This window comes from Hibiscus syriacus, unplaced genomic scaffold (genome assembly GCF_006381635.1).
Source record: "Hibiscus syriacus cultivar Baekdansim isolate YM2019G1 unplaced genomic scaffold, ASM638163v2 tig00000715_pilon, whole genome shotgun sequence".
NCBI lineage: Eukaryota > Viridiplantae > Streptophyta > Magnoliopsida > Malvales > Malvaceae > Hibiscus > Hibiscus syriacus.
Window position 1 is genome coordinate 1,512,746 of NW_024061811.1, and position 27,250 is coordinate 1,539,995.

General features: G+C 38.0%; 2 protein-coding genes across 2 annotated transcripts; one reads left to right on the forward strand and one right to left on the reverse strand.

Annotated features, from left to right (window-relative positions):
• Positions 1-216: 216 nt before the first annotated feature.
• Positions 217-13,814, forward strand: LOC120211663 (molybdopterin biosynthesis protein CNX1-like). Its single transcript, XM_039210165.1, is given in 14 exon segments — positions 217-440; positions 922-1,048; positions 1,620-1,747; positions 2,532-2,568; positions 2,571-2,632; positions 2,702-2,785; positions 3,299-3,526; positions 3,695-3,885; positions 3,980-4,084; positions 4,264-4,572; positions 12,291-12,448; positions 12,553-12,659; positions 13,122-13,178; positions 13,556-13,814. Coding segments are annotated over 14 exon segments (2,010 nt in total). The 5' UTR covers positions 217-242; the 3' UTR covers positions 13,775-13,814.
• A 174-nt stretch (positions 13,815-13,988) lies between these two features.
• On the reverse strand, positions 13,989-16,076 carry LOC120211673 (release factor glutamine methyltransferase-like). The gene is made up of 3 exons (XM_039210172.1): positions 15,131-16,076; positions 14,545-14,790; positions 13,989-14,373 (listed from the first exon to the last, which is right to left on the reverse strand). The coding sequence occupies exons 1-3, from the start codon at positions 15,869-15,871 to the stop codon at positions 14,242-14,244; spliced, it is 1,119 nt and encodes a 372-aa protein (XP_039066103.1). The 5' UTR covers positions 15,872-16,076; the 3' UTR covers positions 13,989-14,241.
• Positions 16,077-27,250: the final 11,174 nt, after the last annotated feature.

Sequence of the window (27,250 nt, forward strand, 5' to 3'; positions counted from 1 at the left end):
GACAGTGGGTATAAGGGTTTCAACCTCAAAGAGCAGGAATGAAGCCCAAATTAGATGAGCGTCACATGTTACGCATGCACCCAAACAACCCATCTCAAACTTGTCTTATCTAATCACCTATAGCCACCGCCTGCACTTAACAGCAAAAGTGCAAAACCCAGTCCACAAGTCCTCGCTTCTTTTCTCTCTGATGGAACATTCGAACTCTCTTTGACTCTTTATATACACTACAGACGTTGGGAATGGCGGAGAGCGGCAGCGTCACCTGCGGTAGCGCCCGTGAGAAAATGATATCAGTCGATGAAGCACTTCAGATTGTGCTCAGTGTTGCCAAGAAACTGCCACCTGTCACCCTCCCACTTCATCAAGCTCTCGGGAAAGTTTTGGCTCAAGATATCGTTGCTCCTGACTCTTTGCCTCCTTACCCTGCGTCAATCAAGGTTCAGTCCAAAACCCGAAATTCTGTTTCTTTTATTTTTTTAAGTGAAGCCAGTTTTGAGAAGTTTAAATGGGCACTCTTATTATGCTTTGATCGGTGCTTTAGTGGTATAGATTGAATAGTTACTCCATACCTGGGTGTTGGCTACTTTTATGGTTTGAACTTTGTAGGGGGAAAAAGATTGCCTTTTCAAGTTACGGGTTTCTAACTTGCTATTAGGATCTTTGATTTTCATCTTACAATTTCGTTGCTTCATATATGTATAGATATATATACTGATTGATTGATTTGCAATTTGGTTTTTCATTTGGATGTAGTTTGAAACTTCCTTGACAGGGCATTAGAAACAGTGATGAGGTTTCATTTCTGTTATAAACCATTTCTCCTTTGTTTAAGAAGGAAGAAAACAAGTTATATATCTCATAGTTGGGAAGATTTTTATGTGTATTATCTGAATAACTGAGACTTATGTTGCGTCTTAGGATGGTTATGCAGTGATTGCATCGGATGGCCCCGGTGAGTATCCTGTAATAACTGAATCAAGAGCCGGAAATGATGGGGTTGGTGTCACAGTGACTCCCGGAACCGTTGCATATGTGACAACTGGAGGTTAGTTTTCTTATTCTTGTTATTATGTTGACAAGAACATGACCTGTTATCTTCTGTTTTCTGGACAATTGGCATTACATGTGTAATAATTTAGGCACATTTTCTTATGGAGCCTTCAATCACTCTTATTAAGGTTATGTATTAATCTGTGAAATGCTATCTGAATATATATATATATATATATATATATATATATATATATACTTTGGAGGTGTGTTTAGCCAATGTGATGACTTTGTGACGTGGAAGCTAGAAGTTTAAAGTTATTGTCTTTAAAATTGGAAACTCTGACAAAACATAAAGGTGCTTCTTGAATGGCCAAGCTAGTATTGTTGTCTTTTGCTAAATGGTCATGCTCTTAAAAACATTTTCTTAAGTGTGATCATACATTTCCGAGATTGAGACTGATAATAGTTTAAAAAAGGGGCTTCTTCTACTTTTAGGGCATGTATGGTGATATTGAGCTTCAAATATGTTTAATCATGCTTTCAAGACTTAACTAGTTCCAACCTATTAATTAACACTATTTCTATCTTAAAGTTTTCTCCATTTTGCATTTTGTGCCCCTCAGGACCAATACCTGATGGTGCTGATGCAGTTCTCCAAGTTCAAGACACCGAACAGGTTAAAACTCCTTCTGAAACAAAGTGTGTAAGGATATTGGTGCAAACTAGGAAAGGCGTTGATATTCGTCCAGTGGTATGACATTATTAACTCCATCTCTTCGCCTGCTTTCCTCTTCTCTTCACTTTCTAATCCTTCCTTTTCCTTTTTCTGCTCCAATCCATCCTCATCTCTATGATAATTTTTTTCTGTCTTGTTACTTACTCAGAGTCGTTAGTTGTTACAACAACTGAGTAAATAATTCAGAAGATGAAGTAATATGCTCACAGGCAATGTTTAGTTATTTACGGCCCTCTGGAAGTAATTAATTGGTACATGGGAAATTTGGTTCTATTGCCATACAGCCAAAGGTCTCAATTGGAAAAATTAGTTATGTAGACCAAATACTTTATTCAAGCACTCTGAATGTGTGAATACAGGTAAGTATTTTCATAAATTCCAGATATGCCCTATTTAGGTTTGTGGTTTTGACCCAAAGGTCTCAATATGAGTTATGTAGTTCACTATGCAGTTAGAAATAATTTACGGTCATACACTCATACTTGTTAAAAATTTTGAAGTCTGAATATTTAAACTTAGATCCCTTTCACATGCTGACAGCCCTTGTAAAACTTAATGGTCTATGGCTTGTTGGAGAATAGGAATTAAGTTAGATTTTCCTGTCTTCTCACCTTCTGTTTAAGTTGATCTGACTTTGTTTATCCATGGTGAAAATAGAAAAATAAAGAACAAGCCGAACAATTTGAACTTGATTGTTTCGTCTATATAACATTTTTCTTTGTAATGAATGTACATTATCTGAAATAACTTCATATTTCCATGCTTTCTGTTATTTCAAAAGTTCAAATCTGTTTTGCAGGGATGCGACATTCAGAAAGATGCAGTAGTTTTGAAATCTGAGAAAAAATAGGTGCTTCAGAAGTGGGGCTACTTGCTACAGTGGGTGTTACGATGGTGAAGGTACTATATTGCCTGCTGTTTTGGCTTTAATGAATTTGCATAATCTGAAGGGTATGGCCAATTTTGCAGGTGCAGCCTACGCCAACAATTGCTGTTCTATCTACTGGAGATGAACTTGTAGAGCCAACAACAGGATCCCTAAGTCGTGGCCAGGTAGCATTGGACCATCTGAGTTCAATTTTCAAATTGTAGATTATTCAGTTTCCTAAAACGAATTTGCGTAAGGTTAAATTCTCTAGTTAGGCTTGAAGGTTATTCCCCAAGCACCACCCCTTCCCCAAAAGGGAAAAGAAAGAAGAGTTTGAAGGGATTTATTATATAAAAGTTACTATCAGTGCAAAGAGTTGAAGAGTTTGAGGATCATGAAATATTGCAACCGTGGTGATCATGAGATCACTGTGCATGCACTTATAAGTTTTTGAGGCCTGGTCTGCTAATTGTCACACCTGATCTGCAGTTATCTTAGCAATGGTCTTATTCAATAAAAATGGCATATATCTACAGAATCTAGGAGATATCATGATCATTCTTGTCTTTGTTGCCTAAATCTCTTCCTGTTACACCTTTTCTTTGTGGATTCCCCTATCCTATGTTTCGATGGATGAGCTCTTTTGTTTTATGAATTTCCACTGAGACATCATTAAGGGTGCCTGATGTCTTAAGCAGATAAGGGATTCCAACCGTGCAATGTTATTGGCAGCTATAGCACAGCAACAATGCACAGTGCTTGACCTTGGTATTGTTAGAGATGACAAAGAAGAACTTGATAGGGTCTTGGATAGTGCATTTTCTTCAGGGATTAATATTCTTCTGACTTCCGGGGGTGTTTCAATGGGAGATAAGGATTTTGTGAAGCCTCTACTTGAAAAGAAGGGGACAGTGCACTTCAACAAGGTTGTTTTCCATGTAGATTTCTTTGTGAGAAAATTACTTAGCATAATTGGGCAAAAGAAAAAATCAATTCTGTGTTCCTAATTGTATCTTGGTGCTTTAGATTTTATATTTTATCCTGAGCATCTTTGAGTAGACAGCTATGTTAACTTTGTTTGGATTGGTTGGCAGGTTTGCATGAAACCGGGGAAGCCCTTAACATTTGCAGAGATAAATTTAAATCAGGCAGAGAATGCACCAGTGAGCAAAGTTCTTGCATTTGGTTTACCAGGAAATCAAGTCAGTTGTCTAGTTTGTTTCCATCTATTTGTGGTCCCTACCATACGGCTCCTTGCAGGATGGACCAATCCACATCTTTTGAGGTTGCTGGAACTACCCATATATTGTTCTCTTTCTTTTTTATGTTCGTCCATTGGTTAAAATAAAGATTGCGTAGCACTTGTGTTTGTTGTGTAGAGTGCAAGCTCGACTTCAACAACCATTAAAGTCAGATCCAATTCGACCAGAATTTTATCGTGCCATTATCAGATGGGAGGTTAATGATGGATCAGGGAATCCAGGATAAACTTTAGGGTTGTAGTTTTCTTTACACGTGTCCTCACTTCTTTGACTTGTTTTTCTGTTGGATCCTTCTCGGACCTAATTTACTCTATAAGCGTGTCATGTGTTTTGGTATTTTATTCGACTTTGAACACTATTATAATTGTGTTAAGAGGCAATTTGTTTCTTTCTGTTTTTAGATTTGTTGCTCAAAGCACCGGCCACCAAATGAGTAGTCAACTTCTGAGTATGAAGTCAGCTAATGCTTTGCTTGAGTTCCCAGCAAAAGGGACAGTTATTCCAGCTGGAAGTTCTGTCTCAGCCATTGTAATTTCTGATTTAAGTGATACTGCATTGAGCAAGGCTACATTGTCATCAGATTCAGGTAGTACAATACAAAAAAGCATTCCAAATAAAATAACGGCAGATGGATCTCAGGATGCCCCGTATAAGGTAGCTGTTCTTACAGTGAGTGATACTGTTGCATCAGGTGCTGGGCCTGATCGAAGGTATGTTGTTGCATATTCCTTCTTCCTGGGTTAAGTTCCTCACTATTTTTCGAAGGCTACAATAATTGACACAGAGTTATGATAATTTTGCTTAATTTTCTTAGGGTATTTGATGATATGGTCTATTGGTATTTGGAATTTGTTGTTTGCTTAAGTCCCATGTATTTCAAATATAAATGTGCTAGGTCCATGACTGCTTTCATTTGGAATTTGTAAGTATTATTCCATATTTTATGTACTATGAGATTCATGTCACTTCTATCCACAACTCATCCATTGATTCTTCAACATCTAATCCTTCTCACCCTGCAATCCTGAACGCTGAAGCGTGAGACTACATTTTTTTAAAAGAAAGGCATCCCGATACATCATTTTGTTCTAGTTTTTCAGATTGGTCACTTTATGGATGCTAAAGTAATAAAGCAGAGTTGATGTTCCAGTTCATTCTAGTTGGATATGAAATGGGTGAAAACTTTGCTACAATATAGAGCCAATTGTTTGTCTGGTGTTGATCATGTATGCACTTGAATGTTTATCTTGTGACTTGTCTTTTCTAACAATGTCCTTCGAAAAGAAATGGTTTCATTGGGCTTCCAGTTTAGACGCATCTAGGTACACCTTTTTTTTTTATAAGAATAGGAGGCCTCATTAAAAACCTCCCTCTTAGTTGGCTCTTGTGAAAGCGGCAACTAGCGGAAGGAGGAAAAGAGTGCCTCATTTTATTAATAACCCATAATTACATAAGATACAGCTTACATAATAAACTTCCCTAGATAAAATACATAACACTACAACAACATAACACAACACCTCAACCAATCCCCTCTTTTGCTAGCTTGTCTGCTTCCCAATTACAACTCCTTGGAATCCAATTAATAATAAAACCCCTAGCAGATACATAGGCCCCAATTTCCTCAACCAAAGAACTAAAAAACGTTGGGGCAGAAATAGGTATCAAGATCCAATCCACTGCTTTCCTGCAATCATTCTCAAGGATAAGTCTTCCCTTCGTTGCCCACTCCGATGAAAGAAATACATCAATTCCCTGCTTAATAGCTTTTAACTCAGCAAACATAGGAGGACCAGGTCCCACAGCCATAGAGAAAGAGGTTAAAATAGAGCAGTTGGAATCTTTCAAAACTCCTCCAATTCCAACCTGCAGCCCATCCCCTCTCACCGCCCCATCAACATTGAATTTAAAGAAATCATGAGGGGGCGGAGACCAACAAATAACCTTCTTCTTCTTGGATAGCTTAGTATGGATTCTGTCCGCAAGCGATGGATCCCCTATTAATAAATCAGCCTGAATATTAACAAGAGGGAATTTAGCTAAAAACCATTTAGCCAGCCTAAATCTGGTTATAAAGAACAGAGATGAGCTATCAAAATTCCAGTTTTCAAATACCACCGAATTCCTCGCTTTCCATAGTGACCAGAAAACTACTCCAGGAATAAACTTCCAGATGGTAGAGTACTCCCTAATATAAGACTAAGAACAAAGTAGTGAAGCCGGATCTTGGGGCAAAATTGTAGAAATATCCCAAAAATTTATGAATCTATTCCACAGCTCCATTGCAACCGAACAAGATACAAAAAGATGTTGAATTGATTCCTCAAAATTATGACATAATGGACACTGGACATTTTCCAGATTAACTCCTCTCTTCTTAAGTTCCACTCTAACAACCACTTTCCTATGAGAAATCTGCCATAGGAAAGTTTCCACTCTAGGAGGTACCAAACCAGACCAAACCCACTTCTTCCACTGAAAAGTATCTCCATTTCTGCTTGAAAGAGCCATTCTGCATGACTTAACCGAGAACAAACCATCACCATTCCCCGACCACCCAAGGAAATCATCTACTGATTCAGTCAGGCGAATATTATCAATCAAAAGCATTAATAACATCCACTGATCCAATTCCAGTCACATAAGTTCCTCCTTAACTGAATATTCCAAACCCAACCATTATTTTCAAAACACCCAAAATCTGCCACTTTTCCTTTTTTATTGTTCGATAGAGCGAATATCCTAGGGAACTGACTCTTTAAGGAAGAGCCATTGACCCAAACATCATTCCAAAATTCAATTGATCTACCATTCCCCACTTGAATCTTCGAATTGGACCTCAAACACTCCCCTATCCGATCCTCTTTCTCATAATTATTCAAAATACCTCTCCAAATCCAAGTCTATGGGAGAAACGACATTGCATATTGATAAGGATAAATTACTGACATTAAGCTTGCAATACAGTAATTTTTTCCACTGAGCTTCTTTCTCGTTTGCATACTTCCAGACCCATTTCCCTAGCAATTCTTTGTTAACCAGTCTCAGATCCAAGATTCCCAAGCCACCCTCGTCATAAGGTTAACACACCATATTCCAATTTATCCAATGGATCCGTTTCTTGGCTTGTCCTTCACCCCAAAGAAATCTAGCCATTATAGAGTTTAGTTTCTGATTTACCTTCAACGGTAATTTCAAGATAGAAAGGTAGAAAATAGGTAAAGAAGACAGCACCGATTTCACCAACACCTCCCTCCCAGCCATCGATAAAGAGGAAACTTTCCAACCTGCTAGCCTGCTGTACACTTTCTGCAGAACTGGCTCCCACAATACTTCTGAATTTTTTATTGCACCTATTGGTAAACCAAGATAAGTCATAGGAAAATAACCCATCCCACAACCTGCTTCAGATACCCAATCTTTCACAATGTCCTCTTCCACATTAACTCCAAACAGTTTACTCTTAAGACAAATTGAGGTGAAGCCCTGAAATTAGACTAAACACCCTCAAAACTCTCCTTATATTGAGAATTTGAGTTGAAGAATCTCTGCAGAATAAAATAAGATCGTCTGCAAACTGTAAATGAGTCAAATTAAATGGATTATCCTCTTACCGATACTAAACCCTTCAAAAAGACCTAGATTCGCAGCCTTACACAACATTAAATTCAAGAGTTCCCCAACTATGTTAAACAACAAAGGGGACAAACTACAGCCTTGCCTCAACCCCTTGCCCATATGAAATTCTACTGTTGGAGAACCATTAACGAGAACTGAAATTGAAGCAGAAGAAATACAGTACCGAATCCAAGAAATCCATTTCTCCCCAAACCCCATGATCTTCAATAATCTCAAAATAATTGGCCATTCGACTGAGTCATAAGCTCTACGAAAATCAATCTTGAAGGCAACTCCTTTCCTTCCATTTTTTCTCCAAAAGTCTATGGATTAATTGGCCATAAAAGCACAATCAAGCAGCTGCCTACCAGGAATAAATGCAAACTGAGAGGGGCTAATAAGATCTTTAATAACTGAAACCAGCCTTTTCGATAAGATTCTGGAAATAATTTTGTATAAGGTACCAACTAGGCTAATTGGTCTATAATCTTCAATACCTTCTGGATTAAGTCTCTTGGGAATCAATGTAATAAAAGCATGATTGACCCCACGCTCCCAACTCCTCCCTCTATGAAAATCATTCACAAACTTCATAAGATGATCCTTCAAGAAAGGCCAGAATTTCTTATAAAAGCCCATCGTGAAACCATCTGGACCCGGGGCTTTGGCACTGTCCGAATGAAAAATTGCTTCCCACACTTCTTGTTCTGAAAATTTGACCTCCAGACCATTCTTCTGCTCCTCTGTTAATTTCATGAAATTGAAATTGATTTCTTCCACCTCTAATGTATCTTTAGAATTATAATTCTCCTTAAAATAATCATAAACAAAGGCCTTCAACTGATCCGGGTCTGAACACTCTTCATCAGCAACTTTCAATGACGAAATAGAATTTAATCTGTTTCTATTCAATGTTGTTAAGTGAAAAAACCTCGTGTTCCTATCCCCATCCTTGCTCCATTTCAATCTTGATCTCTGTAGCCAAATACTCTCTTCTCTTCTGTGCATCTTCCACAATTCGTGTCTAGACATTATCAGCATGTCCCTTTCTTGCATTGAAATTCCACCGTTTTGTAGCTTCAGTTCCAAACCATTAATCTTACCTTCTAATTCTGAAATCCCTTCAGATATCCCACTTAAATTCCTTTTAGGCCACTTCTTGATCTGTTGTTTTGTTCCTCGAAGTAAAGAAAACAGACCCATTCTACCATTGTCCATCATAGGGTTAGACAAAGACTTTTCCACCAATCCAGCAAACCCGTCTTCCTCTAACAGGTAATTGTAAAATCTAAAACGCTTCGGTCCCCAATTGTTGCATTCTTCTGCTAACACTACCGGATTGTGATCCGAGAGGGATTTGGGTAGCATTTTCTGTATCACTTTTGGAAATTTGTTAAGGAAAGAACTGCTAATTATAAATCTGTCAAGCCTTACCCAAGTGGGATAATCTCTATTGTTGCACCAAGTAAATCACCAACTAACTGAAGATCCATAAAATTAGTGTGTTGTACAAAGGATCTAAACAAATCCATGCAATGCCAGTTTTGAGATACTCCACATTTCTTCTCGGTATCTAAATATGCATTAAAATCTCCCCCTATACAAACTGGCTGATTTAGACCTTGAACAAAGCACAACAATTCCTTGAAAAACTCCTCTTTATCCGCCTCTACTGATGGACCATATACATTTATTATAACACACTCAAAGTTAAGCAACTTGAACTTCCCTGACAACGCCATGAATCTATTCTGGATATGTTCTGCTGTGACCTCAAAAATGTTTTCATCCCACATAAATAACTGTCCACCAGCCGAGCACTCGGCAGGATTAAAGCTACCACCTTTCAAAAGATTACCCTTAACTTCCTCCATAGACTGAATGGCACACCTTTAGCTTTGTCTCCTGTAGTAAAAGAATAATCGGCTTCTCTCTATTAACAAGTCTGGCCACTGCTCTGGTTTTTTCTCTTCTTCCTAGACCCCTAACGTTCCATGTTATTATTTTAAACTTTGACATTAGAAATAACTGTCATACATACCAACACAAACCAAAAACAATCATACTCCCCGAGAAGACCCCTTCATCTCCATCTTAAATATCTCTTCCTCTAATAGATGCTGACCCCCTTTAAATGTAATTCCTAACAAATCGCAGATCTCTCTAGTTGCAGTAGCCTCGTTCCTAGCTTTAACTGAAAGTTGAGAAGACTGAGATGACTCCCTATCTTGATCCACCGAATCCCTGACCATCCTTCTAACAACCCTTCTATAGACTCTGTTATAAAAACTGATAGCCACTTCACTATCTGAGCACACACTCCCTGAGCGATGAGGAACTATTCTCAATGTCCTCTGATTCATCTTCTTTCTGGTAGGGAGTATCCTCTGATTTTTAAGACTTTTAGATCGAGAACTACACTTCACCTGATTGATAACTGGAACTGGGTGATCCTCATTTGCTAAAATTTGGCCCACCTTCATCAGTTTTGAAGTACTACCCTCGTGATTCTCATAATTCCTGATCCTTACACTTGGAACTGATACACTTCCCTCATTTTGATTGCATTGCTTATCCTCCATAACCTTCTTCATCTTCTTTAGTCTATCCAATTCGACACCCTGTTCACTTGGAACCACTTCCATCTCCCCCTGCATATTCTCCTTAATCACCCCAGCCTCTCCCTCATCAACAACATTCAAGGAATTTTCAGAACAAGGGTTGGGCTGTAGAATAAACCTTTTCCCAACCTATTTTATATTGTAAGCAGGCCCATTAGGAATCAGTTTTTTAATTGGAGAACCAACTGCCTCATTTTCCTCTGACTGACCAAAGTCAACCTGATCATTTGAACCCTCAATCCCAGGCTCACATGACTTCCCATCTGGTTAGTCCTATTTTCCAAGAAACCTGACAGCCCACAATTTGAATTTTCTGCTGTTGACTTTCCCGATGGGACTTGTCCCCCACAAACTCCATTCACACCACTGTTCTGCCCATTATTCAGCCAAGATATGACTTTGAATGTACCATCGTCTGAGAACTCATCCCCATCTGCTTCCAAAGAAGGACATCTCCCAACCCCTTCCCTAGACAAGACATAACCACTGTTACATTTTTTTGAAATTTTCTCCATCTTCCTCCCCGCTTATTCTGGTTTTTTCATAACAGAACCCATCGAAATCTTAACTTTGAAGGATCTGCCATAAGAACCAATCGTAACCGTCTCAGGTACATCATAAGGACTTTCCACCCTTAGCAAAACTTTCGCCACCGACAGGTCCGATCTGGTCACTGATTCCTCCTTAAAATAAATAAAATCACCCCACTTCCCAGAAAGTTTCTTCACGAATGACTCATTCCAACATAACAAAGACAATGCAGACAACTCTATTTGACAAAGAGCCATCGGAACTCCATCCTTGTTCAGTACTGGTGCTAACCAGTCTAAGCACAAGAGCAACTCTTTCTTTTTATTCATCCATACGTGAGAGAACTCCTCAACTGAATTGAATGTAATGATGCACGCATTCCATACGTACCCCCATCTCGCAATCTGAACTTCCACCCCCTCCATCTCCAAAGCTTCCTTTAACGAAACGAGATCAAAAGAAGGTTTCATTATCCCTGTTAATGATCTCTTCACCCATTCTGAGTTGTCTGATGGAATATGCATCTCCCAAATATTCCTCACAGCAAGAGCATTCTTCTTAACACCCTCTAAGTTACATTCAGAAATTACTACATCCTTATATGATCTGTCATCTCTCATACCTCTACCCGACTCAAACTTCCTTCCAGTATTTGAAATATCCCTTCCCCCTGACTTGATCTCCACCATTCTCTTCCCCTTATCCTCTTCCCTCCTCTTATCCTTCTGATACATAGCAACTCCAACAGAAATTCTCTTCCCATCAAACCACTTCCCATTCACAAACTGGATTGCTTTCTTCCTACTTTCCTCCTCAGCAAATTGGACAAAAGCAAACGTCGAGGACTTATAATTATATTTATCTAAAAATCTTGGAATGAAAATTCTTAGAATCTGACCACAAGGACTAAAAAAATCCCTTAACACATGTCTAGAGACCCTTTTGCTAAGATTATCAATGAACAATGTCCATTCCTCCACAGAAGAAATGGATTTTTTCGAATTTTCTCTAATTCTCTCTCTTCCTAGCGCGCTCATTCTCTCTCCGCTTCTGTTTTATAAACTTATCTAGGTACACCTTTGAATAATTGTTTCATGAAGGTCACATATTTGATGCTAAAACAAATGAGCAAAGTTGATATTGTCCCATGACAAAGTGAGACATGGGAATACTGAATGCTTTGCTACAACATTTGGAAACAGCAATGGTATGTTTTGCATGAAGGTGTATTTTGCATTTCAAGTCTTAGTTTTCTAGGTTCTTTATTATTTTTTTTCTTTTTCATTTTGATCATTTTCTTGGATGTATTTCATAATTTTGATCTTATGCTAACCATCAATGACTTACACTTTTTGCCCTTCCTGTAAATGTTTTATCTATTTATCTCTGACCCGAAACCTTCTTGAAGATGCATTGATGACAAGTTGCATACATCGGCGACCTAATGAATATATAATTAACTGATACTTAACAAATGTTCCAATTTCTTAGTTGAAGTAAATCAATAGTTGCTCCCACTGCCGACTTCCATCCTTGTATGCTTTATCACAACCTGATTCCCGAATAGTGTATTTTTTTAATATGTTCTAGAAGGCTTTTTCCCTTGTCCCACATCCATTATATTTGGGTGCTCCTAATGAATGATTATGAAATTGCAGTGGGCCAAGGGCAGTATCCGTTGTAAATACCTCATCAGAAAAGTTAGGAGGAGCAAAGGTAGTTGCTACAGGTGTGGTTTCAGATGATGTGGGAAAGATCAAGGAAGTTTTGCAGAGATGGAGCGATACTGATAAAATGGATCTTATCCTTACACTTGGTGGGTTCTTCTATCCTTGCCGGCGTCCTTTTTGTGGTTGGATAGAGATTTCCTTTTTTGTTCTATTTATTTCCATTCCTTAAAATTATATTGTGTTCGTTAAGGTGGCACTGGCTTCACTCCGAGAGATGTGACACCTGAAGCAACCAAAGCGCTGATTGAAAAAGAAACACCCGGTCTTTTGTATGTCATGATGCGAGAGAGTTTAAAGGTACAGAACTAAATTATGCCAAAAATTTACTTTTGAACATAATTTTTTTCCTTCTGGTTTCTAGCTTGGCTTAAGGTGCTATCTATGTTGATTCAATCAATATGAAAAGCTTAATTTGCATACCATACATCTTTATTTTCTCTTTACATTTCATGAGATAATGCAGATAGTCTTTGCAATTATCTGCTTCTTGTTAAATCTTAGGTGTCTGGAGTATTTCTTTGAATAAATTAAGCATAAAAAAATCATACCCCCTTCTTTCCATCTTGTTCAGGAAATGGTTGATTTCATCAAATTTTCATATTGAAGGAGCATATTACTATATTCTTTTCTACCGTACATACATTACATATGATGTCATACAACATTTTGTGTACTCTTACTAGTAGGTCACGTGTAAACCAACCTCGTTTATAGTTATGATTATGAAACATTTCTAACCAGTTTTCTTAATGGGAATAGGTAACTCCGTTTGCTATGCTCTCACTTTCAGCAGCCGGAATAAGAGGGTCAACATTGGTAAGAATGATAATTTTATCCTTGCAGTTGATTATGTCTCCGAAAAAATCGTTTTTTACCCTTAGCTGGTTTTTTCCCTGAATTATAACTTAGTAAGACTAGGCTATGTCGCTCTGGACTAATGCAGGTGCAACTTTTATATTCCCTTGAGATGCAATTGGTAAAGCATAAAGGTCCTAAAATTCGCCATAGATTTACTTAAGTATGAGATGCCTTTAGCTATATGAATTAATTTAGTTGTGTGCTTAGATACAAATATAAAATCCAAAACATATCATGTAAAACTAGGAATTGTTATTTGTTCCTAATGCTATCATTAAATCAAGATCATGAACATGTTCTATTATGGTATGTCTCTAATACTGTCATGTATCCAGATCATCAACATGCCTGGTAATCCAAATGCGGTTGCGGAATGCATGGATGCATTGCTGCCTGCCCTTAAGCATGCATTAAAGCAGATAAAGGGTGACAAAAGGGAGAAACATCCCCGGCACGTCCCTCACGAAAAAGCTACACCGGTGGATACTTGGGAACGCAGCCATAAGTTAGCCTCTGCTGGTAGTGCCGAACCCACTTGTTCTTGTTCCCATTAATTTACTTGAAAAAGAAGGGGAAAAAAGAGAGGATAAGAAAGCAATATAGACATTTAGTGATCTTTGAGAGCGAAATCTTCATCTCTGACGTATGAATATGTGAATCGAGATGTTGTCAAAACTTGTGAACTTTTAAAAGCAACGGACTATCATGTGTAGACGATGAACAACTCACAATTAATAACTTGAAAACTGAATAAATCCTTGGACGATCTGCAAAACAAATCTAACACAGTCTACCATCCGGCAATAACACTTTCACAATATTAGAACTCAAAAGATATCAATTTCATATAAATGCACATTATCATCAAACAACAAATGGAATAAAACCATAGTTGGAAAATATCTAATGAATACTTCAATAAAAAAAATGTATTAAGCTACTGTGAACACTGAACACAGACCCTTTCCTTGTTTCCAGTTCTTTAATACTATTAAACAGGGGTATTTACCAATCATTCAATTCATAAACGAAATCCCATCACAAAACGTTGGATACCAGCAAAATCAGATACTATATTAATATCGCGAAACCTGCCTGGCTTCTCATTTTGAATGTAGTCCACAAGAAACTTGCACTGCTTCCCTCCATTTGTCTGTAACGGGAGAAAGTGCTCAGGTCAGTTCCAGCTAAACGATCAGAAGAAGAATGGTGACAAAAAGGAACAAGGCCATAAGCTGATTGCTGACAAAATTTTAGGGTTTGGAGGGGGTAACTATCAAAACAAGAAAAATGGCTGCCATTGTAGGAAAACAAAACAGTATACCTCGAAAGCAAAAAATCCTCCAGGTTTCAACATGGAAGCAACCCCATCAATGAGCTGAAGAAGATCATTGATTCCACTAGCACCACCATCTAATGCAAGTGTCGGTTCATGTCTACCAACTTCAGCTTGTAGGCCAGATATATCGTCACTCGGTATGTATGGTGGGTTACTCAAAACACCACTAAGTTCACCTTTAACATCTTTCAATGGCTCAAACCAAGATCCTTTCCGCACCTCAACCACATCCTGTTTTAAACTGAACATCTCAGTATGATCCAAGACAAGAAAAGTGCAAGTCTTCATCCAAATTGCAAAAACCATTCAAAACTACAAATGCTCATCCTATATCTTGTCCTGCAACAAAGAATTTAAGACTTCCATGCACAAGTCTTCATCCAAATTGCTACGGTGATTGAGCCAGCGCCATAATAGGCACTGATTCTTTCTTTTTAATTCTCTTTCCGTTTTTCGAAATATCATATATTATCAATCATGCTTTGTGCATACTACAAATTTAGGAAGCATTTTCAGTTTTCACTATGCCTAAACAATAAACACAATTTCCAACTACGTATTAACGAGTTACCTGTAGACCATATCTTTGCACATTAGAAGTGGCCACCGCAACTGCCACCGGACTTAAATCAGTGGCGATGACTCTGCAACCAGCATCGCCATTGACATGACTTCTTAAGGCCCTTGCAGCCGCAATCGCAATTGCGCCGCTGCCTGTCCCCAAATCGGCCCAGAAACCTTGTGCCAATTCCGGGGAATTATTCAAAGCCACATCTTCAACCAATTCAATAATCATTTCAGTCTCCGGCCGGGGAATAAGAACCCCTTCTTGCACACTCAAAACCAAATCCCTCCAGTGCTCACACCCTACCACATACTGAAAAGGTCTCCTCTCTTCAATCCTCTGCCTCCAAACACAATATATCTCCTCCAGTGGCGCTCTTAACGCAACCCTTACATCTAGATTCTCATTGTTACTCGATTCCAATCGAGGTAGTATTTCTGAATGATGTTGGAGTTCAATTAAGTCTTGTAGAAGCCAGTTGAGCTCTCTATGGAGGAGTGTGGAATCTGGGCCGTTGTCTAAGTTAACAAAAGTGGAGCCAACTGAGGATGCCAGATTTTTTGCCCATTTATGCCACATGCTCAGCTCTGAAAGAGAGGCAGAGAAGGAAGGTGGCCTTAGATAGAGTGGAACCTTGGGTTTTACATCAATGGAGGATGATACTGAGTTTGAATAACAACATGGATTGGGTATTCGGAAATTCGCACAAACTCCACGACTCAGACCAGGCAACCTTAGCTTCAACATGTCTCTAAACAGATCTTCTTAAGATGTTCTAAATTCAGATTATACAACAACAAAAAAACCACAAAAAATGTGGTGAATGTCTATTTCCTTTGAAAGAAGATTAAGCGACAAACCTGGAGGGTAAAATGGGTTTCTAAACTGCATTTTATCTCAAGTTGGACCAGAGATTTCACTTGATTCCCTTGCTCCACATCCGTCTGTGAGATATCGGGGGGAAAAAATGATGCCATGTTTTTGGCCCATTGAAGCCATTTTGTCAGCTCCTTGGGATAAACAAGGAATTTCATCTTATATTTATTTTTTAAAAGTTTTTAAAATATACTTTTAATTTAAATTTAACAACAAAAATGTATTAATATTAATATAAATTTAAGCTTTATTTATATATTTTTTAATAACTTTAAGTTTTGAAATTTGAATCATCCTTGAATTAATTTAAGATGACAGATTAAAAAGAATTATGCTATTTAAACTTAATTTTATAAATTCCATCTAATTTTTAAGTTTAACGGACTAAAAAATTTACGTTAAAATTTAAAATTATTCCATGAAAATTTAAAAATTTAAATAATCTTAAATGTCATCTAAAGGTAAAATCCGCACAATAATCAAGCAGGTAAATATTTAGCTTAATAGGGTGACTCGAAAATTATTTTGAGATCTATAACATTTGTTACACTGTACGTGAAATTCATTACGTCGACGTGACGAGTTCATAAAATATATTAAAACTCGTCACGTCGACGTGATAAGTTCCAAACAATATTTTCCTATATGGCTATATCATATGACGAGTTCTAGTTTTAATATATTTTATGAAACTCTACACGCCGACGTGATAAGTTCCACAAACATTATAGCAAATAATATATCTCAAAATAATTTTCGAGTCACCTTATTGGGCTAAATAATTTACCCAATTGAATATTGGACTGATTTTACCGTCATCTAAACTTAAATTTAGTTAAGGACAAAATTATATTTTTCAAATTAACGTATTTTATTGTTCATCATATTTAAGTTAATTTAATAAATAATAAAATTTTAAACTTTAAACTTTAAAAGATATATAATAAAGTTTAATTTATTTTTAATAAGCTGAGGTAATTATAATTGTTTAAAATTTTCTTGATTTATTAACAATGTAAACACATTCTATGGACATAACCGCTCGAATCTAAGATTAGAAAGAACAACATTAACTTTTATCACTGAAACCACTCAATAGATTCATAAAATTTAAAAACTAAAATATATTTTTAAAAATAACTCCTTCATAAGAGGAGGGGAAGAGAAATTAGGTTAAAAGTTAAAAAAATTAAAGTTGAAATACCAAAAATTATTTTACCTTTAAATCATTTTTATCAATTAACATCGATAGTGTCAAAAATGTGGAAGAATCCCAGAAAACAAAATACATGTTTAATTTTTTTAATTTCATTATTTTATTGCATGCCTCATGTGGAAATCAAAGATAATGAATTTAATAAAAATACATCAACTTGAGAATAACCGTTTTCTCTCTCGGTGCATGTTAGCAGGTCTAACAGCGAGTGAAGACGAACATTTTTTCCCTTTGATTCTTTGATTCTTTCTTGCCAAAACCCGATTATTTTTTAGGGGTTTTGCTGGGCTATGTCTGCTGAGGCAACAACGGATTGGAGGAAGCTCTTCGCGGTGGGGAGTCAGCAGGAACTTGACTTTTTTCCCTCGGCGGAGGTGAAGGGTTCCTATGTTGTGAAACCTCTGAAGGTTGTGTTTGATGAAGGATTCCTGGAGTGGAGATATGCGTTGGTTGGTCAATTTATCGAATCTTCACCCAATTTTGGAACATTGCAGAAGGTAATCGAGTTGATGTGGGGTAAAGTTGCTCCAGTGAAAGTAAGTCTGGCAAGCTCGAATATATTTGTTTTTTCATTTTCCAATGCTTCTGCCATGGACTGGGTTTAAGAAAATGGTCTATGGCATGTTCAACATATAACTATATTCCTTAGGAAGTGGGAACCAAATATGAGGGAATTGCATTTTGACCTGTTTCGAAATCCCATATGGATCCAGTTGTACAATATCCCCTTGGAGTTATTCTCGAGAAAAAGGGCTTAGTTACATTGCTAGTGCAATTGGCAAACCCCTGCATATGGACTCAATAACAACATCAAGAGAAAGGCTTGAATATGCTCGAGTTTGTGTGGAAATTTCTCTGGACTCAAAAATTCCAGAATATGTTGATGTATTGCTATGTGATGATTCAATTGTTAGTATCAAGGTCACTGTACCTTGGAAGCCAGCTTCATGTGATGTGTATGGCAGGTTTGGTCACTCTGTGAGATACTGTCCTCAGGGGAAGAAAGTAGAGCAGGTCTGGAGAGTTAAGGGACCTAAAAGGGAGATGAAACAATCTGCTGCTGGAATTATCAGTGATGCAGTTGTAGCAGGAGTTAAAATTGATAATACTCTTACTGAACAAAATGGTAATCTGAATAAGGTAATTGATGATGCTAATTCTGGAGGTAATGTTGATATTCATTCTGAGCAGATTGATTTAAGCTTGGTAGATACGGTTGGAAAAGATTGCAAGGATAAAGACAGAGTTAATTCTGGGAAAGAAGTTGCTATGGAAGTAAAATAAGCTATCCATGTGGAAGCACTAAGCACTGGAATTGAAGTAACCCTCCCATTAAAAGAGGGAGAGGAAGACCAACAAAATATGATGGCAAATGTGTTATGAGAGGTTCAAAGAACAAATTTGAAGTCCTAAACTCTATAGACCCTCAGAGTTTGTTAGCTAATGAAGACTCGGGCAGAAAACAACGAGTTGCTTCTCTTGGAGTGATAATGATTATCCAAGATCTGAAACAAAAAAAGAAAGAGCATGTTGAAAGGGTAAAGAAAGCAGAGGACAGAGGTGGTGTTTTTTCCTCATCCACTCATCCATGTTAGTGTGATTTTGGAACATTAGAGGATTCAGCAGTCCTCTAAAGCAAAAGAAAGTGTTGAGATGGGCTGGTAACTGTCGAATCAGCATCTTGTGTTTGCTTGAAACCAGAGTCAAGGAAAGTGCCCACTATTTGTGAGTACTAATTATAGGTGTGGATAGATGTGCAAGTATACACAATCGAACAAGTAATACAGTGATGAGTGAGTATCGTCTCCACAGGGATTGGAGGAAATTGATAAGTTCAGCCAAAGCGCTTTACTGTGTCACCTAAGTAAAGTTAGTAATGTTATTTGCAAATGAAAATATTGTGGCAAAATGAATGGATGTTGTGAAAATTGTCTGATGGTAATATGTTAGCAAATGGAGATGTTATGGCAAATTGAATTGTGCTAAGTGCAAACAAATAAAAATAAAGGCAAAATAAACTGTCAATACTGGATTTGCTTACAAGGACTTTGGACTCCTCACACGACAAGCTACTATAGGAATGAATATAGGAGTTACTTAGGAAAATCTAAGTCTACTTCTCAGAATGGTCTTACTTCTATGTCTTATCTGCCCGACAGAGTTTACTAAGGTTGCCCTATGCTATGTCTAGTTAAGGGACTCGACAGATTGAAGATGCTTTGGCAAAATCGGTTGGCGTTAGCTACTGTAGGGATCCTTTTGGTCCAGATAACATGATATGTCTCGGTAATACCTTTTTACGGCAGTATTAACATCTAACCTATCGCTCATGCATAACTCATTTTAGTCGAATGAAATCCTAGCCTTATCTCTAAGGTGGATTAGACCTATTTACTATCTAGAACCCCTTGCTTATGTGGTTCCTCCCTAGTTTCTCTCAAACACTAAGGATGTGCTACCTAGACATTCTCTCGAACACTAAGCAATCTCCTAAGGAACGTCGATTCTCGTAGCTCCTACAACCTTAAGGCACTAATATTCATAAATAAAACAGAATATAACATAGAAAAATAACCATTCATTAAAGCAAAACTTAAATATCCAAAATAAACTCCCATCAAATAGGATTAATTCATGGTGGGGTTCGAAATAAGCAAGCACAAAGCAAGTTAATACGTTCCTTACAACCCAAATAATAAATAACGAAAGTAAAAAGCAAAGGGAATGAGGAAAAGCCTTCGACGTGCACTGTCGGAGCTTCCCTCAGCCACCACTCCCTCTAGCTTGTTAATGGAGGAATGCCACGGTAAAAACGATTGACAGAAAAAAAGAGAGATATTTTTCTCTGAATTTTTAGGCTCTTAGCGGCTGTCTAAAATTCTCCAAGTCTCCTCTTCATTGTGGCTTCATCTTCTATTTATAGGGAGAGAATGAACCTAGGGTTTTGTGTTAAAATTACCCAAGTACCCTAAAGTTCATTCCTTTTATGTGAAAGATGGTGCATAGGTGGTAATGGGCCCCTCCTTTATGGTTGATTGCAGAAATCACGCATGGTCAATGACAACTGGCTCTTACTAAAAATATATTATTTGACTTTTTATGCCCAGAAATGTCGTCCGAGTTGTCGCGGTAATCGTATTTTGCTCAGTAGTCTCATCATGTCATGGCAATTCCATTTTGCTTATCCTTGCTCCCAAATCCTGTACATCATCAAACAAAACACCTTCCCCATAAAAGCAACACTTATTACAAAATAAAAATGCCTCGGTAACCATAATTTCACCACATGCAACTATATGCTCCTAAATGCATCTATATGATCCTATATGAGCTTTTAGACAGTCAATAACTTAAGTGAAAAAGTCCCAAATATGACATTTTTACGGAGTTATCACATCCCCAAACTTAAGCTATTGCTTGTCCTCAAGCAATGGATAATATTAAGCAAAATAAAAATACCATGGCAAGTTCAGATGTAGAATAGTTATATGGGATAGAATTTCAGAACTCAGAACATTTGGCTTCAACATGCTAGATTAGTTTGAGAAATCAACTATTGTCCCCTAGGACAAGATTCTTTGTATGGGTGTGTGCTTGTTTGTATCCAGTCCATGCTTAACAAACCTAAAATTTTTCTAAGCAAATTTTCTTGTTTTGCCACGACATTTACAATTTTTACTCCCACATTGTTTTCTTTTCCTTTTTGTTTTTTTTACACTGCTACCAGGGGAGTCAGCCCACACACCTACCATCCCACACTCTAGGTGAAAGGGAGCATACGTTCCACCCCCGAGCTAGTCAAGTAGAGTCATCCTGTAACTACTTTCATTCGCTCATATACCATAGCAACCATTTATTTAAATGCAATTTCCAGTAAATGCCATGGCATAGCGGAGTGTCTACAGATATGCCGAAGCATTTATTCACAATCTCATTTTTTTCCTTTTTTTCTTTTTTTTAAGTGTGGGGTTTTATCATTTATGCCAAGACATGCAAGAAATCTCTTATAAAAAAATTCTAAGTTCCTTAAGCATGGAAAACATATAATCGTGTATTCAAAGGTTTCAAAAAAGCAAGTCCTATAGTTGGTTCTATCATCCTCAACAGTCATGTAAATTCAATCCTAGCCATCAAGAATTCATCATCATCGGGCATCCTTAATTTATTCCAGAAAACCAATTCAACCACTTACAAATGTCATGGCATATTCATTCTACTAATACTATCATGCAATGATTTAAGAACCCTACCTCCCCCAAACTTGAAAGAAGCATTGTCCTCAATGCTAAAAAAATAAGGAAAAAGTAAACTACATGCTATGCAATGCAATGCAATTTAAGGTACCTTGACTTTATGCTTGTGGTGGTGCGGCAGTCGTGCGACGTGTGCGATTTCACAGTTGTGTGGGACTGGAGTGTTCAGAATCTGATGCGGGTACGGTTGAAGGTTGGATGGACCCTAACCTTACAAAAAAAATAGAATAGCCAATTAAAAGGAAATTGAATAAAAACAATAACAAAATAAACATTTATTTATACACAGGAGTAAATCCAAAATGTAATAGCATCTTCAAGATGCTTGGTCAGTCTCGATATCGTACAAGAGAAGTGCAGACTTGTCACATGGGCGGAACGGAAGTTGGTGAGGGTATCTTCTCGATCTTAGCTCTTTCCACTTCAATGCCCTTTGCAGAAATTTTATGGCCTAGAACAATGCATTCGGTCACCATAAAGTGACACTTTTCCCAATTCAGTACGAGATCGAGTTCCTCACATCGCTTGAGTACCTTTGCCAAATTTCCGAGCCAATTTTGAAAGTCGTCGCCGGAAACAGAAAAATCATCCAGAAAAATTTCCAAAAATCCTCAACGATGTCTGAAAATATGGCTTACTTGTAGTGCTGAAAAGTTGTCGGGGCATTACAGAGTCCAAAAGGCATTCTTTGAAAAGCATAAGTGCCATAGGGGCACGTGAATGTTGTCTTCTCTTGGTCCTTTGGTGCGATAACAATTTGATTATACCCCGAGTATCCATCCAAGAAACAATAAAATGCATTGCTAGCAAGTCGATCCAGCATTTGATCGATGAACGGCAAAGGGAAATGATCCTTCTTGGTGGCCTTGTTGAGCTTGCGGTAGTTCATGCAGATTCGTCACCCGATGACTGTGCGTGTAGGTAGCAACTCATTGTCTTTGCTTGCCACCACGGTCGTGCATCCCTTCTTTAGCACACATTGGACGGGACTCACCCAAGAACTATCCGAAATGGGGTAAATCACTCCAACGTCAAGCCATTTGAGAATCTTTTATCACGACTTGCTTATGATTGGATTTAATCTTCGCTGCAGCTCTATGGATTTGCCATGGCATTCTTCTAGCAGGATTTTGTGCATGCATATAGTTGGACTTATTCCCTTCAAATCTGTCATCGTCCATCCTAACACTTTCTTATGCTGTGACAAAACACTTAACAAACTAGATTCTTGGTTAGGGTAAGGGCAGAAGAAATAATCATAGGTAAAGTTTCATTACTACCCAGGTAAGTATATGTAAGATGATGTAGCAAATTCTTAAGTTCAAGGGTAGGAGCATGTTGTAATGAGGGCTTAGGAGGAACAAACTCTTTAAAATTCAAAGGTTCAAAATACGTACATTGGCTAGCTTTTAGGAAGTTAGCCTGATGTTCCTCGGTAGAAATCATTAAGCTCTCCGGCCTTTAAGTCTTCATGTAGTCTCTCATCAGGGTCCAGCTGAATGAAATTGTCTTAGTAAAATTGATTTGCTTATTTTGCAATTGTTGTATCTACTTCAAAAATGCTTTGGCATTCTTCAGAATCATCCATGTACTTGAGAGATCGGAAGACATTCACAGTGACATGTTGATCGGTCACTCGCATGGTCAGCTCACCCCTCTTGCAGTCGATGAGAATACGACCAGTAGCTAGGAAAGGTCTCCCCAAGATGATGGGTGCTGTGGCGTCAACCACACAGTCCAAAATCAGAAAATCAACAGGAAAAATGAATTTGTCAACCCGCACGATGACATCTTCAATTCGCCCTTCAGGACACACATGTGAACGATCATCTATTTGCAAAATGACAGATGTGGGTCTCGCATTTCCTATCCCAAGCTTCATGAAAATTGACTTAGGCATCAAGTTTACGCTTGAGCCAAGGTCACATAGTGTCTTCCCAACAAATTTGTCTCCTATCGAACATGGGACTATAAAACTGCCTAGATCATGTTTCGTTGGTGGCAGCTTACTTAATGAAGAGCAAAATTCTTTTGACGTGGCAATTGTATCGTACTGCTCTACTTTTCTCTTCTTGGTAACAATTTGCTTGAGGAATTTAGCGTATGTTGGCATTTGTTCCATAGCCTCCAGAAAATGAACATTGATTTGAAGTTGACTCGGAATGTCAACGAACTTTTTAAACTGGATATCTTCATTATGCTTCTTCAGTTTTTGTGGAAAATGAGGAGGGGGTCTGATTTCTTGAACTGACGGAGTGGGAATAAAATTTACCTTGGCATTTTTGTTTGCCCCCTTAGTCGCTTTACTTGAGGAACCCTCATCATTGTCCTCTTTTACTGGTGCTTCTTTCAGTACTTCTTGATCAGATTGAATGGCCTTAGGGGGTGAATCATCCTTCGGTCTTCCCCCAAACTTGTTTTCGACATTAATTTGTGTACCACTTCAGAGAGTTAGCACACTGTATTACTCTTTTCAATGAGGTTTGGTGACTTCAGTGTCACTCCACAGATGACATGGTCGTCGTTCTTGTAATGCCGCAGCAATCTGACCAACCTGACTCTCCAATGCCCTCAACGACAAACTATGGCTCTGGAGCAGGGCTCCTTGGTTTTTGATGGAGGTCGCATGGTCTTGCAGCATTGTCTTCGTAGTCGCTGTGAACTCCTGCATTGTGGCCTCCAAAGAACTAGTGTTAGATGAAGATGGCCCTCCCTTGTTGAAATTATGCTATGTCATATTCGATTGAAATCCTTGGGAGTCATTGAAATTCTACTGCTGAGTTAGTTAATGAGCATTGTTGGTTCCTTGATTTCCCCAAGAAAAGTTTGGATGTTGACGCCATCCAGGATTATATATGTTAGAATAGGGGTTATTATTGTCTCGATTAAAGTTGCCTACAAAGTTGATGAATTCTGGATTGGTCAGGCAGTCACTCTCATTGTGATTGTCGTAGCATAATAAACATGTTGAATGGGTTGCCTTCACTTTTCTCGCCTCGCTTGGTCTTTGCAAATTCTTCAGCATATTGGTGATAGCAGGAAATTGGGCTGACATCGTATCCTTAGAATCTAGCTCGAAAGCTCCATGTGATTTTCGCCCAAGTCCAAGCCTTATAGATGGAAATTGATAATCGTTGTTGGCAATCATGTCCAGAATGTCAAATGCCTATGCTGGTGATTTGTCAAGTAATGTCCCATTTGCCAAGACATCTAGCATCATCCTCGTGGGTGCATTAACTCTATTATAGAACATCACCACTTGAGTCCAATCTTGAAAACCATGATTCGAGCATTTGCGAAGTAATCCCTTATATCGATCCCAGTATTCATATATCGACTCGTCATCAGCTTGACGAAAAGAAGCAATGATGTTCCTCAGTTGGGTGTTCATGTTCAGAGGATTATACCACAGCAAATTTTTTTGCACAGATCAGTCTACGACTCCATTGAACCCGCTGGAATGCCACTCAACCAAGCCCTTGCTCGGTCACACAGAGAATACGGAAATAACTTTAACTTCAAAACATCTTCGTGCACTCCTTGTTGACGAAACAAATCGTACACCTCCAAGAAGTTATGAATATGATAACTGGCATCTTCATTTGGCATGCCCCCAAATTGCCCTATGGAATTCAGCATATTAAACATGACAGGTTTGAGCTCGAAATGGGCTGCCTGAATTTCTGGTGCCATAATTCCAGGATTTAAGTCATCCATGATAGGGTTTAAGTGATCACGAATGGCACGAGGTCTGGTTTCATTCCCAGCATTTAGATTTGCGTCGGCATTCTGATCTTGCTCATGACCAATGCCTTGATTTCCGATTTGATACATATTTGCACGTTGAGCACACATTCTTTACCTAAAAAGCCTCTCGATCTCAGGTTCAACTGGTTTTAATGGCTCGTTCAAATATCTTCTGGTCATACAACGCGAAAAACCTGAAATAGATAAGAAAAATAACAAGTAAAACTATGTAAAAAAAGAAGAAGAAAAACAAACAAGTAAAATAAAAATGTTATGACAAAACAAATTAACTTCTAGTTGCCAATCCACGACAACAGCGCCAAAAACTTGTTCGATGTTTGTGAGTACTAATTATGGGTGCGGATATATGTACAAGTATACACAATCGAACAAATAATACAGTAATGAGTGAGTATCATCTCCACAGGGATTGGAGAAAATTGATAAGTTCAACCAAAGCACTTTACTGTGTCACCTAATAAAGTTAGTGATGTTATTTGCAAATGAAAATGTTGTGGCAAAATGAATGGATGTTGTGGAAATTGTCTGATGGTAATATGGTAGCAAATGGAGATGTTATGGCAAATTGAATTGTGTTGAGTGCAAACAAATAAAAATGTAAAGACAAAATAAACTGTCAATACTGGATTTGCTTATAAGGACTTTAGACTCCTCACAGGACAAGCTACTATGGGAATGAGTGATATGAGTTACTTAGGAAAATATAATTCTACTTCTCATAATGGTCTTACTTATATGTCTTATTTGCCCGACAGAGTTTACTAAGATTGCCTATGCTATCTTTAGTTAAAAGATTGCCCTATGCTATCTTTAGTTAAGGGACTCGACAGATTGAAGATGCCTTGGCAAAACCGATTGGCGTTAGCTACTACAGGGATCCTATTGGTCCAGATAATAGGATATGTCTCGGTAATACCTTTTTACGACAGTATTAACATCTAACCTATCGCTCATGCACAACTCATTTTAGTCGAATGAAATCCTAGCCTTATCTCTAAGGTGGATTAGGCCTATTTACTATCTAGAACCCCTTGTTTATATGGTTCCTCCCTAGTTTCTCTCAAACACTAAGGATGTGCTACCTAGACATTCTCTCGAACACTAAACAATCTCCTAAGGAATGGCGACTCTCGTAGCTCCTACAACCTTAAGGCACTAAGCTTCATAAACAAAACAGGATATAACATAGAAAAATAATTATTCATTAAAGCAAAACTTAAATATCCAAAATAAACTCCCATCAAATAGGATTAGTTCATGGTGGGGTTCGAAATAAGCAAGCACAAAGCAAGTTAATTCGTTCCTTACAACACAAATAATAAATAATGAAAGCAAAGAGCAAAGGGAATGAGGAAAAGCCTTCGACGTGCACTGCCGGAGCTTCCCTCGGCCACTACGAACTGTCCCAGCGATCTAGCTCCTCTCGGACTCCTAGTTCGCCACTCCCTCTAGCTTTTCAACAGAGGAATGACACGGCAAAAATGATTGACAGAAAAAAGATAGATCTTTTTCTCTGAATTTTAGGCTCTTGGCGGCTGTCTAAAATTCTCCAAGCCTCCTCTTCATTGTGGCTTCATCTTCTATTTATAGGGAAAGAATGAACCTAAGGTTTTGTGTTAAAATTACCCAAGTACCCTAAAGTTCATTCCTTTTATGTGAAAGATGGTGCATAGGTGGTAATGGGCCCCTTCTTTATGGCTGATTGCAAAAATCACGCATGGTCAATGACAGCTGACTCTCACTAAAAATATCTTATTTGACTTTTTTTGACCAGAAATATCGTCCGAGTTATCGCGACAATCGCATTTTGCTCAGTAGTCTCATCATGTCATGGCAATTCCCTTTTGATTATCCTTGCTCCCAAATCCTGCACATCATCAAACAAAACACCTTCCCCATAAAGCAACACTGATTACAAAATAAAAATATCTCGGCAAACATAATTTCACCACATGCAACTATGTGCTCCTAAATGAATCTATATGATCCTATATGAGCTTTTAGTCAGTCAAT

Excerpts from the sequence above, each read along its gene's own strand:
- LOC120211673 (XM_039210172.1), bottom strand. The coding sequence starts at position 15,871 with ATGTTGAAGCTAAGGTTGCCTGGTCTGAGTCGTGGAGTTTGTGCGAAT. Across the intron at positions 14,791-15,130 it reads TGCAAAGATATGGTCTACAG|GATGTGGTTGAGGTGCGGAA; the intron begins GTAACTCGTTAA and ends AGTTTAAAACAG. Across the intron at positions 14,374-14,544 it reads GAGGATTTTTTGCTTTCGAG|ACAAATGGAGGGAAGCAGTG; the intron begins GTATACTGTTTT and ends CTCCCGTTACAG.